The sequence below is a fragment of the Sesamum indicum genome, linkage group LG1, assembly GCF_026168435.1.
Source record: "Sesamum indicum cultivar Baizhima isolate 11 linkage group LG1, ASM2616843v1, whole genome shotgun sequence".
In the NCBI taxonomy this organism is placed as follows: domain Eukaryota; kingdom Viridiplantae; phylum Streptophyta; class Magnoliopsida; order Lamiales; family Pedaliaceae; genus Sesamum; species Sesamum indicum.
The window spans coordinates 4,499,835-4,514,730 of record NC_142657.1 but is presented as its reverse complement, the minus strand read 5'-3'; the positions used below and the strand labels follow the sequence as shown (position 1 = coordinate 4,514,730).

The window sequence follows — 14,896 nt, the reverse complement described above, 5'->3', positions numbered from 1 at the left end:
TTCTAGGTTACATAATTGTATACTATTTCAACATGAATACCATTAGCTAAGTTTACCTAGTTTTATTGCCTTTCCAGTAATGGTCCAGCCATTCCTTAGCTTTAAGACTACTTAACTTAGCATTCTATTCCATTTCATTTATACAAACCATTTGCAAAAATGTGATTCGAGAGCAAGTGTCCAACACTTAGAAATAAGAACAGTAATCATATTTGCACAACAAATGCCATAGTTGGTTGAAGTGGTGTTCACGAAACTCCCTCTTCCAATGCCCTTTGGCAATTCCATGCAAACATCATAAGTAATGTTGACTACTGAACTGCTATTCTAATTTGTCTTTTACCCTCGCCCATCAAGGTAACAGGAGCGCGTAAAGCGCTTGCAGCGATTGACTTAGCTTCATCCTTCTTTTCTCATTCAACGCATGGCTCCCTTATCTTTCACTTTTGAGGTTGAAGCCTCCAATTCCAATACCGACGATGCAAATTCTTCAATCGTTGGCTCGTATTCGTCCAACCATTTTATCAACTCATGAAATGAACTTCTAAAGCCCATTTAGAGTTTATGACAAATAGGTCCAAAGAGGGATGAAGGGACCTGAAGGATGACGTCAACGTACATCTCCTTTCGAGATCAACATTGAGGTTATCGAGCATCTCAACCCCATGTTTATGTACAGACGATCCTCAGTCATCTTGATTCCGAAAATGCTTCCGTCGCGGCATATCCAATATGTCGGTTCGACGTTGCATAAAATGATCTATGTGGGCATTATGTCGAACATAAATAATTAATTAAATCTAATTTAATTAATTATTTTCAACTAACCATTAATCAGAAATATCATGGATGGCTGTCTAGCAACGGTTCATGGCATTAGAGACTATGTGAATGTTGTCGTGATCATTTAGGCTCTCGAGTTCCATACAAGTATGGTCCTTCCGTCGACCATCTTCCGGCCTAGTCCAGGGCATGGAATTGGGCATCAATTCCCATCCTGGACCAGGCAACTATGCTGAGTACTTGAGATGCGTTTACTCTATTGATCGATAAAGAAAACCATTTACTATTCGACCAATTGCTATCGCCATAAACTTAGTGAGTCTAAACCATCTCAGAGCGCATAGGAGATATATCCATCATATACTGATAGGGGACGGATTCCATCTTGAAATCTACCGTCCTCAATACATAATCCAATTACACTGAAAAAGGCTTATAATGACCACATCAAAGACACAGTCATCTCTTGCCAGATCTATGATATAGCCATTATATGCATGCGACTGCCATGATTCCTCAAGTTCAAGGACTAATCCTGTACTATCGGAGTCAGGAATTCAAGTCATATCGACCAAGTCTCCAAAGCATCCATATGAGAATTCCCGCAAGTCGGTTCAATCAGTTAACAACTTTGTCAACTAATCCACTAAAATTGCATATACATCCCATGTTTGTCGCTGATGAAACACGACACTCATCCAATAAATGCAATACTTAGTGCAAGTCTCTATAGGACTCTCGATGCCCAGTCTCGAGGTCCTCGACTTGGAACATTTCAGACCAAACCTCAAAAGTTGGTTTCATAACTGCCATCCAATGCGCATCCCAACTACATGGGTTATTCAATTGGTCTGTGGGCATTTGTTGTGACATTAAAACACCGTTCAAAATATATAGTAAGCACAACAAACACACGTTGCCACAAAAGAATGCTTACTACATTCATCAAGATAATATCACATTTATAAAGATTGCTAAATGATTTCTAAAACCGCCAATCCAATTGGCTTTCTGGTCACCATTTCTAACAAGGTGAACCTAAAGAGTTACACACAAATCACCGAGAAAGGATGAGGTAATAGTTGCAAATTAATTCAATAAATAATTGGATTACTTATATATAAGAGGGATCCATTGGATGTATAAGCTCAAAGATAAATTAATTAGATTAATTTATATTGAGTTTGCCCTTATTATTTAATAAGTCGGACTTATTATTTAATAAAGGGTTATTGGGCTCATATATTTAATTGAATTAAATATATGATGAACTTAATTAAGTGGGCTTTAATTAAATTAGATTTCATTAATTGGGTCTTGTAACTTTATTTATTAAAATCGGCTCAAACCCATTAATAAAATTGGTGGAAATTGTTAGAAAAGGAAATTATTGACTAACAAATTCACTTTTGGAAAGTGCCATGTTAGTCATTCTTTATTTGGAATAAAGGGTTTTATTATTTTATGGATGGTTAAAATGAACCTAGACATATTTAATGCATCCATACAAGGTATATATATGTGTATTAGTTATTTAGAATAACTAATGAACGAATACACAATACAAGAAAATAATTTTCTACTCTCCTAATTTTCACTCGGCCAACCCCCTTCTTGAATGCACACTTGGCATGTATTTTTCTCCTTGGTTTTCTTCTAACAAAGAGAATTAAGGGATCCTGATTTCAGATGGTATGGACGCAACTTTAGAGGGTTTCTACGTTGAAGCCTTGAACAAAGGAGGTGCAAAGTAAATGAAAGAGGTAATTTTGGTTTACAATTTTTGTGCCTCTTGTTTCCATTCAAACATTAGACCCATTTAATTTTATTGCCGTTTATTTTTAACTACATTGAAAATCCCAAAACTCCAAGGGTACAGCCCTTGGAACTATGCTTTTATTGCGATGTCGTTTTAAGTTATGCAATTTTATATCGCCGCTTCCGCTTGCGCGTTCCCGGGCCGATCCAATTGCACGTCGCGGTGCCTTTTAGTAGTCCCCCAAACTGCTGATCGGGATTTTTTTTTAAATTGTTATGAGAGTGGAATAGGTTTTCTGCTGATGATTTTTTGTCTTTACAAAGCAAGCCCACGGAGGAAGGAGACCCAAGGAGAAGTTACAAGGCCTATTAGTATGTTAATGGATAAATCGATTCTTTGTAATAGTATAGGGCCACCTTGGACAGGCCTTAGACTCACTGCGGCCTCAGTGGGTAGCATAGGTGGGCTCGTGATCATCCAACAGGAGTATGCTAGATTGTGTTGCATGCCATGATTTCTTTATTGCTTTAATATTTGATGTTTATGCATGCAATATAATTATGTGATGAAGTCTCGGTCAAACACTCAAACGTAACTCTCACTTGGATGAACCAAGTTAAACATTAGGCCCAAAATGGACTTAGATCAAGATTGTCTTGAACTATCCAAGCCTTCCATGATCATCAATGTGAGGAGGAAGTTGCCACTACCTAAGTGTGGTTTTACAAGTCGTGGCACACTTGGAATAGAGGAAAGTGCACCATTATTGTGGACAAAAAAAGGATGTTCAACGTTGTCCTATCTCACGAGTCGTGAGGGGTGACAGCTGAGGTGTGATTTGGTTGATGGGTCCAGCCTAACATTGAGTAACATGATCTTGGAGTTCTCAGGATCATGTGAAGAGGTGGGGCAAAACATCTTAGGAATCTCATGGGATGAGAATGGCATCGGTTACCTCCCACAAGGCTTTTTCCATGTAAATCGTAAAATCAGGGCATGGTAAACTGTTTTTGTGGATCCCAAGCTCACTAGAAAGTGGTTTTTCGAAACCCCACTTCAGAGTGATGGGCTATCGTATAAATAGTTGGTGAATTAAAGACCAAAGACCATGTCTTAAATTTATCAATAATATTACTCTCACCTGCTGATTTCTATTTAATTCTATCATGTAGAAAATGTCTAAAAACCCCTTAAGCCTGATAATGCAGACTAATAAATTCAATGGCATGCACTACAATGACTGGATGCAGAATCTAAGCATTGTCCTAGATTTCGAGAACTAGGGATATGTCTTGGACAAGTCGCTCCCAATGGCTTTGTCGAAAGGGTCCTTGCTTGAAGAATGTGTGACATTCAAAGTGGCATGAGGACAACAGCAAGGTCTCCAATATCATATTGCCTTCTATGACCAACGACATTCAGAAGTAATACCATAGGCTGGAAGATGCTCCCTCGATAATGCTCCGCATGAAAGAGCTTTATGCGGTTCCTGATAGGCATATTAGATATGACGCAACAAAAATATTTCTCGGGACTAAGATTACTGAGGGATCCTCTGTGCAAAGTCATGGGGTCAAGATGTCATAAATTGTGGAGAAGCTCAAAGACCTCGAAGCTGGGCTTGACAATGACACGTACATCGATCTAATCTTCAGATATGCTCCATCCTATGACCCGTTTATTATTAATTACAATATGAATGGACTTGAGAAGTCTATTTATGAGTTAAATAATATGCTGGTCCAATACGAGGCAACGACCCACAAGTCTGCGCCTGCGGTATTGATAGAGAGGCTTCGACCTCCAAGGTGAAAGGCAAGAGGGCGAAGGGAAACAGCAAAGCTGTCACAACCGCTGTTAGAGCTCCAAGCGCCCCTTTGCTCCAGTGGGAAAGGGGAAAGTGAAAGGGAAGAATGGCGATTCACAATGGTCAATGGCAAATAATGTCTGCATTCATTGTCGTGAAAAGGGACATTGGAAGAGAGAGTGCTCACAACTCCTCTCCAACCCAGGTATGTTTGTGATTAAAGTAAATATGATAACTTATTTTGGTTCTTAGGTATTCTATACTGGCTGTGGAGCTCATATTTGTAATAATTTGCAGGTGCTGGAAAGAAGTAGAAGCCTACATATGGACGAGATGGTCCTAAGGCTTGGTGATAGCAAAGTCATTGCTGTGGAAGCCGTGGGATCTCTCAACTTAGCTATTAGTGATCATATTTGGATAGAATTAAAAGAACTATTATATGTACCGAGCATGATCGAAAAATTGTTTCCATTCCAGGTTTAGTTAATGATGGTTATGTGTTTAAGATCGATAAAAAATAGTTTTCCTTCGATGATTGATAATAACCTTTATCTGCTTGGTACATTAATAAATGGTCTTTACATTCTCTAACAGTCAAATAGGATTATGACTTCCCAACACAAATGAAAATTAGATAATCATGAAAATGCACAGATTTGGCATGCGAGGTTAGGTCATATCTTTGTAGAGAAGATGGGGAAGTTGGTAGAGTCAAGGATTCTAAAGGTAGACGACTTGGATAAACTGCCAGCTTGCGAATTCTATCTCAAATGGAAAGTGACCAAGAAACCTTTTATTGGACAAAGTATGCTTGCTACTGGTCCATTAGATTGAATCCATACAGACGTCTGTGGACACTTAAATACTCTGGCTAAAGGAGGATACTCATACCTCATAACCTTTACCGATGATCACCCGCGGTATGGTTATGTTTACCTCATGAGGTACAAGTCTGAGGCCTTTAGAAGATTTAAGAAATTCATATTTGAAGTAGAGAATCAAACTGGTTGTAAGATCAAAATTCTTCGATCAAACCGAGGTAGGGAGTATTAAGTGGTGCATTCATGGATTCCTTAAAAGAGAATGGAATTCTCTCTCAATGGACTCATCTTGGAACACCGCAGCTTAACGATGTGGTCGAAAAGAGAAATCGAACCCTATTGAACATGGTCCGATCGATGATGAGTTTTATAGTATTGCCCATGTCCTTCTAGGGATACGTTCTTAAGACAACGCCGAGTTGCTCAACATGGCACCATCCAAAGATGTGCTCCAAACGCCATATGAGATATGGCACAGCAAGCCTGCATCGTACAAGTACTTGGGAGTGTGGGTAGCTCCGCACACGTGAAGAGGCTAGTGGGAGACAAACTAGAATCAAGATGTAGTCTATGCAGGTTTGTCGGATATCTGAAAGAAACTACGAGGTACTATTTCTATGACCAGTCGCAACAAAAGGTCTTTGTCTTAAGGAACGCAGTATTCTTGAAAAAGGGTTTTCCTGTGGATAATTGACATGATGAGGAACTGCTTGAAGAATTAAGTGAGATACCTCATTTTGATAATGCAACGCTATCTGTACCTACAGTTCCCAGCAATAGTGCTCTAGTTCTCCACAGACTGACCAGAGTATCCCAACCACCTGATAGATATGGATTCTTAGGCTTGAGTAGCCAATTGGATGATGATCCAAGAACATACGGAGAAGCGATGTCTGACATCAACTCGAATAAGTGGCTTTAGGCCATGAAATCTGAAATTTGAGGAACTAACTAGTGTCTTGTGGGCTATCGAACAACCAGAAGAGCCTCCATAGGGGAGAGTCCTTTTAATCTTGTGTGCGGGGCTAGAGCAATCATCCATGCCAAGCTAAGGATGCCCTCCAATAGAATGTTACATTTTTCAAAAGAAAACAACACTTAACTCCTCAAAGAATATCTGGATTTAATTGAAGAACTGCAGGAGAAGGCATTCCTTCGTATACAATGATATAAGAACATAATTATCAATGTTCACAACAGAAGAGTAAAATCTCGGAGATTGCAAGTTGGAGACTTATTATAACAAAGGTCGAGGGGGAACTGAACCCCAATTAGGAAGGACCATACAAAGTTATGAGAGTGATTTGCTTACAAATTGGAAAATAGCAAGGGGCGACCCTTGACTCATTCATGAAATGTGCAAAATCTTAAGAAATTCCAAACATGATGAGGGCACCCCCCTCAAAACTTCACCACCCTCCAAAGGGTCATCCTCCTCGAAGACTAAGTGCTTCCCTAGAGGGGCATTCTTCTAAAAAAATCCCAACAACCCCTAGAGAGGCATCCTTCTTCAAAAATTGAGTCCCCCAGAGGGATCTCCACGTCGAAAAATAAATATCCTCTTAGACGGGCATCCTTATCAAGAACAATGTCCTTTAGAAGGACATCCTCATAAAAGTAATACGTCCAAAAGAGGTAACCTTGTCAAAAACAATGTCCCCTAGAGGAGCACCCCCTATAAGTAAAAAGGTATGAAATTTTTACATATTTCCAGTAAAACCTAAAAAGCAAAAGGCTTATCCATCCTGGAGTAAGGCTTGTAAAAATAAAAAAAAAGAACGCATAGGAATCCACGACCAATGACTCTGTGTTCCCACCAAAAGCCCTCATATGCCCCTTTCTGTTGAATGAATGTTTATGCCTAATAAAACAACATGAACGAACAATGCTCTCTAAGAATGATGGCAGTTAAAAAGGTAAGTGTAAATATGTGGGGACGGAAACATCAAACCAGGGACCATTATCCTCAATGATCCTACAGTCAAGTCCACTAGTGTAAAGCCCCCCCCCCCCCCAAGATGGAGCACAAAATATTTGGACAACATCAACTCGAAAAATAGGCAGGCAATACAATGATTAAATAGGCAGCAAGCTTCGAAATCACAATGAGCAAAAAGCAAGACCTATTTCGATATTTCCCCTGGCTGAAACTTAGCAAAGAAAAGAAAGAGAAATAGGCATTCACAACAGGAAACTAAAAACTGTTTCACCCTCACATGTGGCGATTGAAAAAGCAGACTAAACAAAAAAGAAAAATATGATTTGCAAGAAAGGGGGGGCAAATATATCATTCGTCAAATTACCCCATAGATGGGGTCTTCTCCTTATCATCAACTGAGGCAGCAACAACTAGGGCTTCTTGGGGATCTTTGGGGGGCACTAGGGATGTACTCCTCCATGGGCTCAGATGGTCCCTCTCATGGGACGTCCACCGTAGTAGGAATCGGCAACGTAACTTAACAGGGGGGATTCTTCACTTCGACCTCGACATCCCCCAGAATGTAGTCTAGATATTCTTCTGCGGGTTCCCCCTAAAGTTGAGTAAAGCAAGCCAGGAAAAACTGTCATCCAAAAATAAATAGGAAGATAAAGGAGTAACTTGATTCAGCTTGGGGAGGCTTGGCCACAGGAGCAGGAGGACTGGCAAAGGGGTCAGGGACACTCTCCACCACTACATCAAAATTTAGAAGTAAAGTTCCTCCTCTGGTAGGAGGTATCCTTGAGCTACGAAATGCTTCCTACAGGCCTTAAAGCCATACTCGAGGGGGTCCCACTATCTTCACAATCTCCCTCTTGAGTTCTTCACCAGTAGCACTAGTAGGGACTATTGGTGCTGGCACTGGAGTGGATGCGTGCGCCTGTGCAAGTAACTGCACTTGGGCTTGTGCTTGGGCTTGAAAAGCCATTTGAAATATTTGTGCATACTCTTGTGGTAATCCTGCCACTGGAGAACCACCGGGAGGAATAGGAGCATCAGCACCAACACCCTCTTGACCTACCTCCACCCCACCTGCACTTGCAGGTGCCACTGAGCCCTCAACGGACTCCGTTGACTCTTCCCTACTAGCTATTGGGTCAGCACGTCCACCTTGAGAAGCCATCCTACATTAAACAATTCAATCATTAGGGACATCTCACAATCATTACCCTAGAAATGTAGACCTGCTCTGGTACCACCCAATGTAGCACCCCCTGCTCGCTACATCTAATTATTACTATTTCATCATTTCTTTAATCAGAACTCATTCTATAAGTAATTCTCTTTCAACCCGTAAAAATTTCTAATTTATCAATATAATCTAGATATTCCACAAAAGGTAATAGATACCTCTGAAAGTTTATATTCACCTTCACTAGATGTCCCCATGTACATAACCTCAAGGAAAATCATACCACAACTTAAAACACAAATCCCGATAAAAGACCAGAATATCTAACAACCCAACAATCAAAAACTCTGGTTTCAGATGTCACGGTTGACCCACCTAATAAAGACGACAGCACCGCTCAAAGTCCAATGTGGCTAATCAGTGTGACCTATCTCCTGAAAAAGTACGTGGCAAGGAATGAGCTGCCTACTCAATAAGTATAGCCAATTAGTTTATATATATACACAGGCAACAATTCACGTATATGCAGTCACATTGACTAACAGTCATTAGTTATATAGCAACATCAGACATAAGCAGTATTACATACTCACAACTGCAAATCAATCCACGACATAATATCTAACGTTATCGTTTATTGGCTAAGGGCCCTACGTACTCTAATTGGAGTACATCAGTCAATTGCAACTAAGAAACCAATATAAATAATATATACAATACTACACATATAGATATATATATATATATATATATAAATCCAATTAGCTATACTTACCTTAAATCCCAAAATGCTTTGATTTCACGAGGGACTGCTCAACCCGGTACTTTGTCGTCACGTCCTATAATAGAATATTATACGTATAACCAATATATTTATAATATTATAACTCTAAATAAAATATTATATGATGTTCGTACATTTCCTACCATTATTTTAGTATTCCACTTATATTAAAGTCCAACCCCTGTTCCATTTCTTTCAAATAACTACTTTTTCTAAGCTTCTCAAATATATATTTAATTTATCAACTAATTCATAAGAATTCATTTAATCTAACCCCTTATATATTCATAACTATCATTTTTAATAACATCCGCAAATTATATTATCGTTGAAATCTCATTTGTCCTTTTTAATAACATAATATTTCTTAAATATAATTTTTCGATATATTTTTATGATTTTTCAATCAATTTATCGCTATTATATAATTTAATTAAACAACAATACATAGAATTACGTATTTGGTTAATCATTCCGATGGAATTGTATAAATTAGCTATAAGAATAATTAAATTTAATAAAAATATTTTAATTATCCAACTATATCATTTTTATAGCAAATGTGATATTTAATTCGACATTAATTTCAATAGCCAAAATCATAAAGTACTCCAATTAAATAGTACTTTACTCAATATAATCAACATTTAATAAACAGAGTAATTAAATATATAATTATATAAATCATTAAAAATTAAAATCCAACATCCATACCTCTGTTTTCCGAAATGTATGTGCGTCGCTGTGTGTGTATGAGTGTGTGTTTAAAATGTAAAATGTGGGTGAGTGTAAGTTTTAAAATGGAGAAGGGTAAATAGAGAGGCCCCCACCGCCTCATTTTCAAAGCTCTCTCCCTCTCTCTCCTCACTCCTTATATATATATATTATTATATATATGTTTATATATACACATTATTATATATAATATTATTATTTTATTTATTTAATTAAACTTTTATCAAAATACCCATTACTTCATTTCTATTTTTTTTAATTAATATAATTTGCCTCCAAATATTATAATGAACTTCAATTTAATCCGTTCAAGTTTTATTATATCCCAAATTCAATCTATAATTTATTTACTAATTAAATTTAAATTTCTAATAATTACCAATTAGTCTCCCAGTTACGTGAAAAATTCTACGGACGTCACAACACCTCTCGCCAGATCCAAGATACAACCACCATGTGTAAATGACTTTCATGTTTCCTCAATTCTGATGACTACTCCTGTAATATCGGAGCGAAGAATTCTAGTCATACCGACCAAATCCTTCAAGCTTCCATATTACAAGTCGGTCTGTCGATTGACCATCTTGTCAATTAACCCACCAAAATTTAATTAGACAGCCAACATCTGTTGCCGATAAAATACAACACTAATCCAATGAATGTAATATTCAGTGCAAGTCTCAATAGACTCTCGATGCCCAGTCCCAAGGTAGTCGAATTGGAACATTCCAAACCAACACTCAAAAATTGGTCTCACAGCCGCCATCGAATCCCCAGCCCAACTACATAGGTTATTAAAATGATCTATGAGTCTCTGTTGTGATGTTGAAGCAACTTAACGTAATTGGTAAACACAACAGACACATATGCCAAGTATGGTACTTACCATATCTATCAAGACAATATTACTTGAATAAAGATTGCTGAATAATTCTCAAAATCGCCGTTCCAATTCACTTTTTGGTCATTTATTCCATAATATATATGTTAAATAAAATAAAAAATGTGATAATTTTTTTAATAGAAATTGCAATACGCAGTGTATTAACATTATTTAAATTCAAACACTCGGTCAAAACATTTATTGTAGTATTTTCTATATTTTCCAATTGAGAAAGCCTCAACTAGAATTAATGAGCATTTACAGGAATAACCACTAGGGGCTCATGTTTATGCGGTGCTATTCCAACCCCGTCTGTCATGTCCATGTCCTCAAACTTCAATCCACCAGGCAGCTCCCAGTCAAAACCATGCACTAGATTAGATACCATCAGGCTCACCATTCTCATCGCTAGGTTGGATCCAGGGCAAATACGTCGTCCAGCTCCAAACGGGATATACTTGCAATCTTTACCCTGAACATCAATGCTAGAGTTCAGAAACCTGTCGGGCTTGAATATAGTTGGATCATCCCAGTAAGCAGGGTCCCTTAATATTGACCATACATTGACGAAGACCTGAGTGTGTTTCGGGATGATGTAGCCCTGGATTTCAGCTTCTTCCTCGGTGTAGTGGGGCAACAGAAGCGGTGTTGTGGGATGCAGTCTCATTGTTTCCTTTATGACTGCATCTAGATATGGAAGGTGGGTAATGTCTTGTTCTTGGATGAGTTCTCGTGGTGGGATTTTGTTGGATAGTTCTTGTTTTACCTTGGTGAGGATGGCCGGGTTGTGGAGGAGCTCCGCCATTGCCCACTCGATGACGGTGCTGGTGGTCATGGCGCCAGCAACGAATAAATCCTATCAATTTTTAAACATATGTATAATATGTAAAATTAAGGTGTAAGTTCACTTTAAATATCCTAAGTTAAGTCATTCAATCACTTTGCTATATATCCTATATTTCGATCTTATTAATTTTAGTCTTCAATTTGTTTTTCAAAATTCAAATTTACTCCTGATCGTTAATTGACTATCTAAACAACGGAGGAATTTTATTTCCTGGAAGGAAAAAAGGCAACAAACTAAATATAAAGACAAAAATATAACAACCCCTTACTTGCCATGGGAAAAGAGGCGTGAGGCATCATTTTGGGTGAAAATAACTAAAATTGAAAGAAATTCACTTTTTATTTACCCACTAAATCAAATTGTGATGCTCAATATCCGACTTCATCAATTTTGAATCCATATTTTTCTAAAATTTTATCCATGTTAATCCTGACCGTTAGTTTAAATGGTTAACTAATGATCAAGACTAGCTTTCAACATTTGAAGAAAAGGGTAATTGCATAACACCTCTCAATATTTTGGGAAAATAACCAAAAATCGCATGTGCAATATTTATAGGCAAAACTTCTATATTTTTTAAAATATAATAGAAAAGCCCTCTCTCCTTTAGAAACTAATATAAAGTGTTTAAGATATACAGTTTATGCAATATTTCGGCTAAATTGACAGAAAAATGACTAAGATTTTCAAAATTATGAAGTTACGGAACTAAATTGCGAAAAATAATTTGTACAAAACCAAAATTGCGGCCCTTAAATGTATTAGATGACTGAAATTGCAATTTTTCTTTTTGCTTCATTCAAGGTCTGTTTCATGTGTTTCTAAGGAAATTCTACCCAGGGATTCAACTCGAACAAACCTGAATCAGTGATATGTTAGATGCAATATACTTGTCTTTTAATTGGTGTACAACTTAAGAAAAGTGACCAATCACATAACGAGTTTGATATACTTCATTTGTAATTGATTTGACTGGACCAATGTAATCCGAACAATTTAAAATTTTCCGAATTTGTGTATCAGGAAGTACGTACGTACACAACAATCAACCAACATGAGAAAAGCTTACCTGGAACAAGATCTTGATATTTTGGTAGTTAAGTTCTTCGGGGCCATGCATTTCGGTGTGATCAAGCAAAACATCCAAGAAATCCCCGCACCTGTCCGACTGATCACTCGTCCTGCGCCTAACCCTTTGCCCAATGATATCATCCAAGAGTTTGTGCACTCTATGGAGCAATCCTGTGATCCCACGCGTGATCCCTTGCGGGTCAAATGGCCTCAAGAAAGGGAAAAAATCTGCAACGTTAGCCTTTAACATAAGATCCATTAACTCACCGATCAGCTCTTTTAGTTCTCTTATCCCATCCGATTTCATATCAAACAAATCGCCTGAAAACATCGTGTTTGATAAAAAGTTCAACATGGCACCAAACGCTAACCTCCCGATGTCAAGCGGTTCTCGGGCTTCCCGGGCTTCAATGACTCGTACAATCATTTTTTTTATGACCGGATGCCTCAATTCTTGCAGTGAGTACATTCTTTGATTTGTGAAAAGCTGGATGTTGCAGATTTTCCGAACTTTTTTCCAGTGCGGGTTTAAGCCCGACGACCACACCAATGACATATCTTGGAACTTTCCCGCGGCCAATGATTCTGGAGTGGGCCGGCCGATGAAAGCCCTATCGTTCTTTTGAAGGATTTCTTTGGCCATATCTGCAGACGAAGCAACCACGACGTTTAGCATACCGAATTTCACTGTCATGAGGGGGCCATAGATTTTGGCTAGCTTGGCTAGGGATTCAGGGGGCCTGTTACCAATTGTGAGGAGGCTTCCAAGGATTGGGAGGCCTATCGGGCCTGGAGGAAGCCTCTTCTTCTTGAATGTTCCAGTGCTAAGAAGGTAATGGATACAAAATGATAGAAGGACTGAGCAGAGCAGAAAACCATAGATATCCATCCGTATGTATTTCCGAAATTGTTACAGAAGTTTAATGTTTGCTCGAGTCTATATATATAGCCATATATCAGACGGAATTTTCATTGTTGACTTGAATAGAAGCATTAAGAGAGTGAAAGTGACAGATAATTTCTATGTATGTTGGCCTATTTTTCTATCCTCGTTCTTTATTTTCATGATAGCTGGTCGTAACCTAAAAGTTGTCGTACCGGGAGTATTTTAATTCAGAATAGATTTGGTTGAATTTAAACTAATTATATAACAAATATAATATACTTGTAGTGTAATTGGTGTATAGTTTAAGGAAGTGACCAAAAACATGACAAGTCTTTCATCCATTTACTCTGATTGATTTGGGTAAGAATTTTTTATGTATCGACAATAATATCCATTGGTATAATTATATTACATTTGTCACTCATGGTGTATCGGGGTGTTATCGAGTGATATGAAATAAAATTAGTATGCAATGCTTAAAAAGTTCTATAAAGCTAGTAAAATTGTTTTAGAAAAATAAGTATAAAAAATTAGTATGTAATATTACAAACAAAAACTTTTATTATATCATATATCAATAAAATCAATTCTAAAAATGCTTAAGAAATTAAAACATAAAAATAAAATATAAACACCACACAGTATTGTTACATAATTGTTTATAATTTGAACAAGATTTTTCATATGACATGAAGCATATGCATGCTGCATGGTTTGTTCAAGGCATAATTGTTTATTGCTCTTTGCATTTATGGGAGAATTAGGTAGCCCTCTAATGTATGGGATAATTTTCACGTTACCTCCCAACCTTTTTACAAAACAAAGAAAATTTAAAAAAATAGAAAAAATATGGACAAAAGTTCTTAAAATAGATAAAAAAAAAAAAAGGAGAAAATTTTCATAAAATTTAATACTTGATTTGCAGATAAACTACTTTACATTACAAGATAAATATAATATTGGCACGGATTGAAATACACACATATCCTTGATGGTGGCGCCAATGGAGGTACACAATTTTTTTCCTTTATTGTTTTTGTTTAATTTTTTTCTTTTTATACAATAGTAGTGTACTTGATTTTGTTGCATGTTACACTCTTTCGTGATTTTTTTTCGTTTGGGTTGTTGAAATTCAATCTCTTCATTTGGATCGTTGAGTTTTTCTTATTTTCTCATATGGGTTTGTTTCACGTACTGTTGATGTTATGTGTGTTGAAGTTTTTTATTTGTGAATTAAAATTTACAATTTTCTTGTACGGTTTAGGGGTTTCACACATCTGATATTGCATAAAGTTCATAATTTTTCTATTTGATTTTATCTTGTAATGTGAAGCTATTTATCTGCAAATTATGTATTGAATTTTTTCTTTATTTTTCTATTTTTTATTTGTTTTATTTTTATTAAAAGGT

The 14,896-nt window shown here is 37.1% G+C and overlaps 1 protein-coding gene across 2 annotated transcripts; it reads right to left on the bottom strand.

Annotated features, from left to right (window-relative positions):
• Positions 1 to 10,793: 10,793 nt before the first annotated feature.
• LOC105156707 (7-ethoxycoumarin O-deethylase) lies at positions 10,794 to 13,537 on the bottom strand. 2 transcript variants are annotated; one of them, XM_088884927.1, is made up of 3 exons: positions 13,348 to 13,537; positions 12,599 to 13,245; positions 10,794 to 11,538 (listed from the first exon to the last, which is right to left on the bottom strand). In XM_088884927.1, the coding sequence occupies exons 1-3, from the start codon at positions 13,487 to 13,489 to the stop codon at positions 10,930 to 10,932; spliced, it is 1,398 nt and encodes a 465-aa protein (XP_088741053.1). In that variant the 5' UTR covers positions 13,490 to 13,537; the 3' UTR covers positions 10,794 to 10,929. The 2 variants fall into 2 exon arrangements, with proteins under 2 accessions (XP_088741053.1, XP_011071231.1); XM_011072929.2 differs by having other exon boundaries at positions 12,599 to 13,537.
• Between the last annotated feature and the right edge of the window lie 1,359 nt (positions 13,538 to 14,896).

Bases quoted from the DNA above. Each gene is read 5' to 3' on its own strand.
- LOC105156707 (XM_011072929.2), bottom strand. From the start codon at position 13,489: ATGGATATCTATGGTTTTCTGCTCTGCTCAGTCCTTCTATCATTTTGT. The intron at 11,539-12,598 runs GTAAGCTTTTCT...AAAAATTGATAG, and splicing joins ATATCAAGATCTTGTTCCAG to GATTTATTCGTTGCTGGCGC.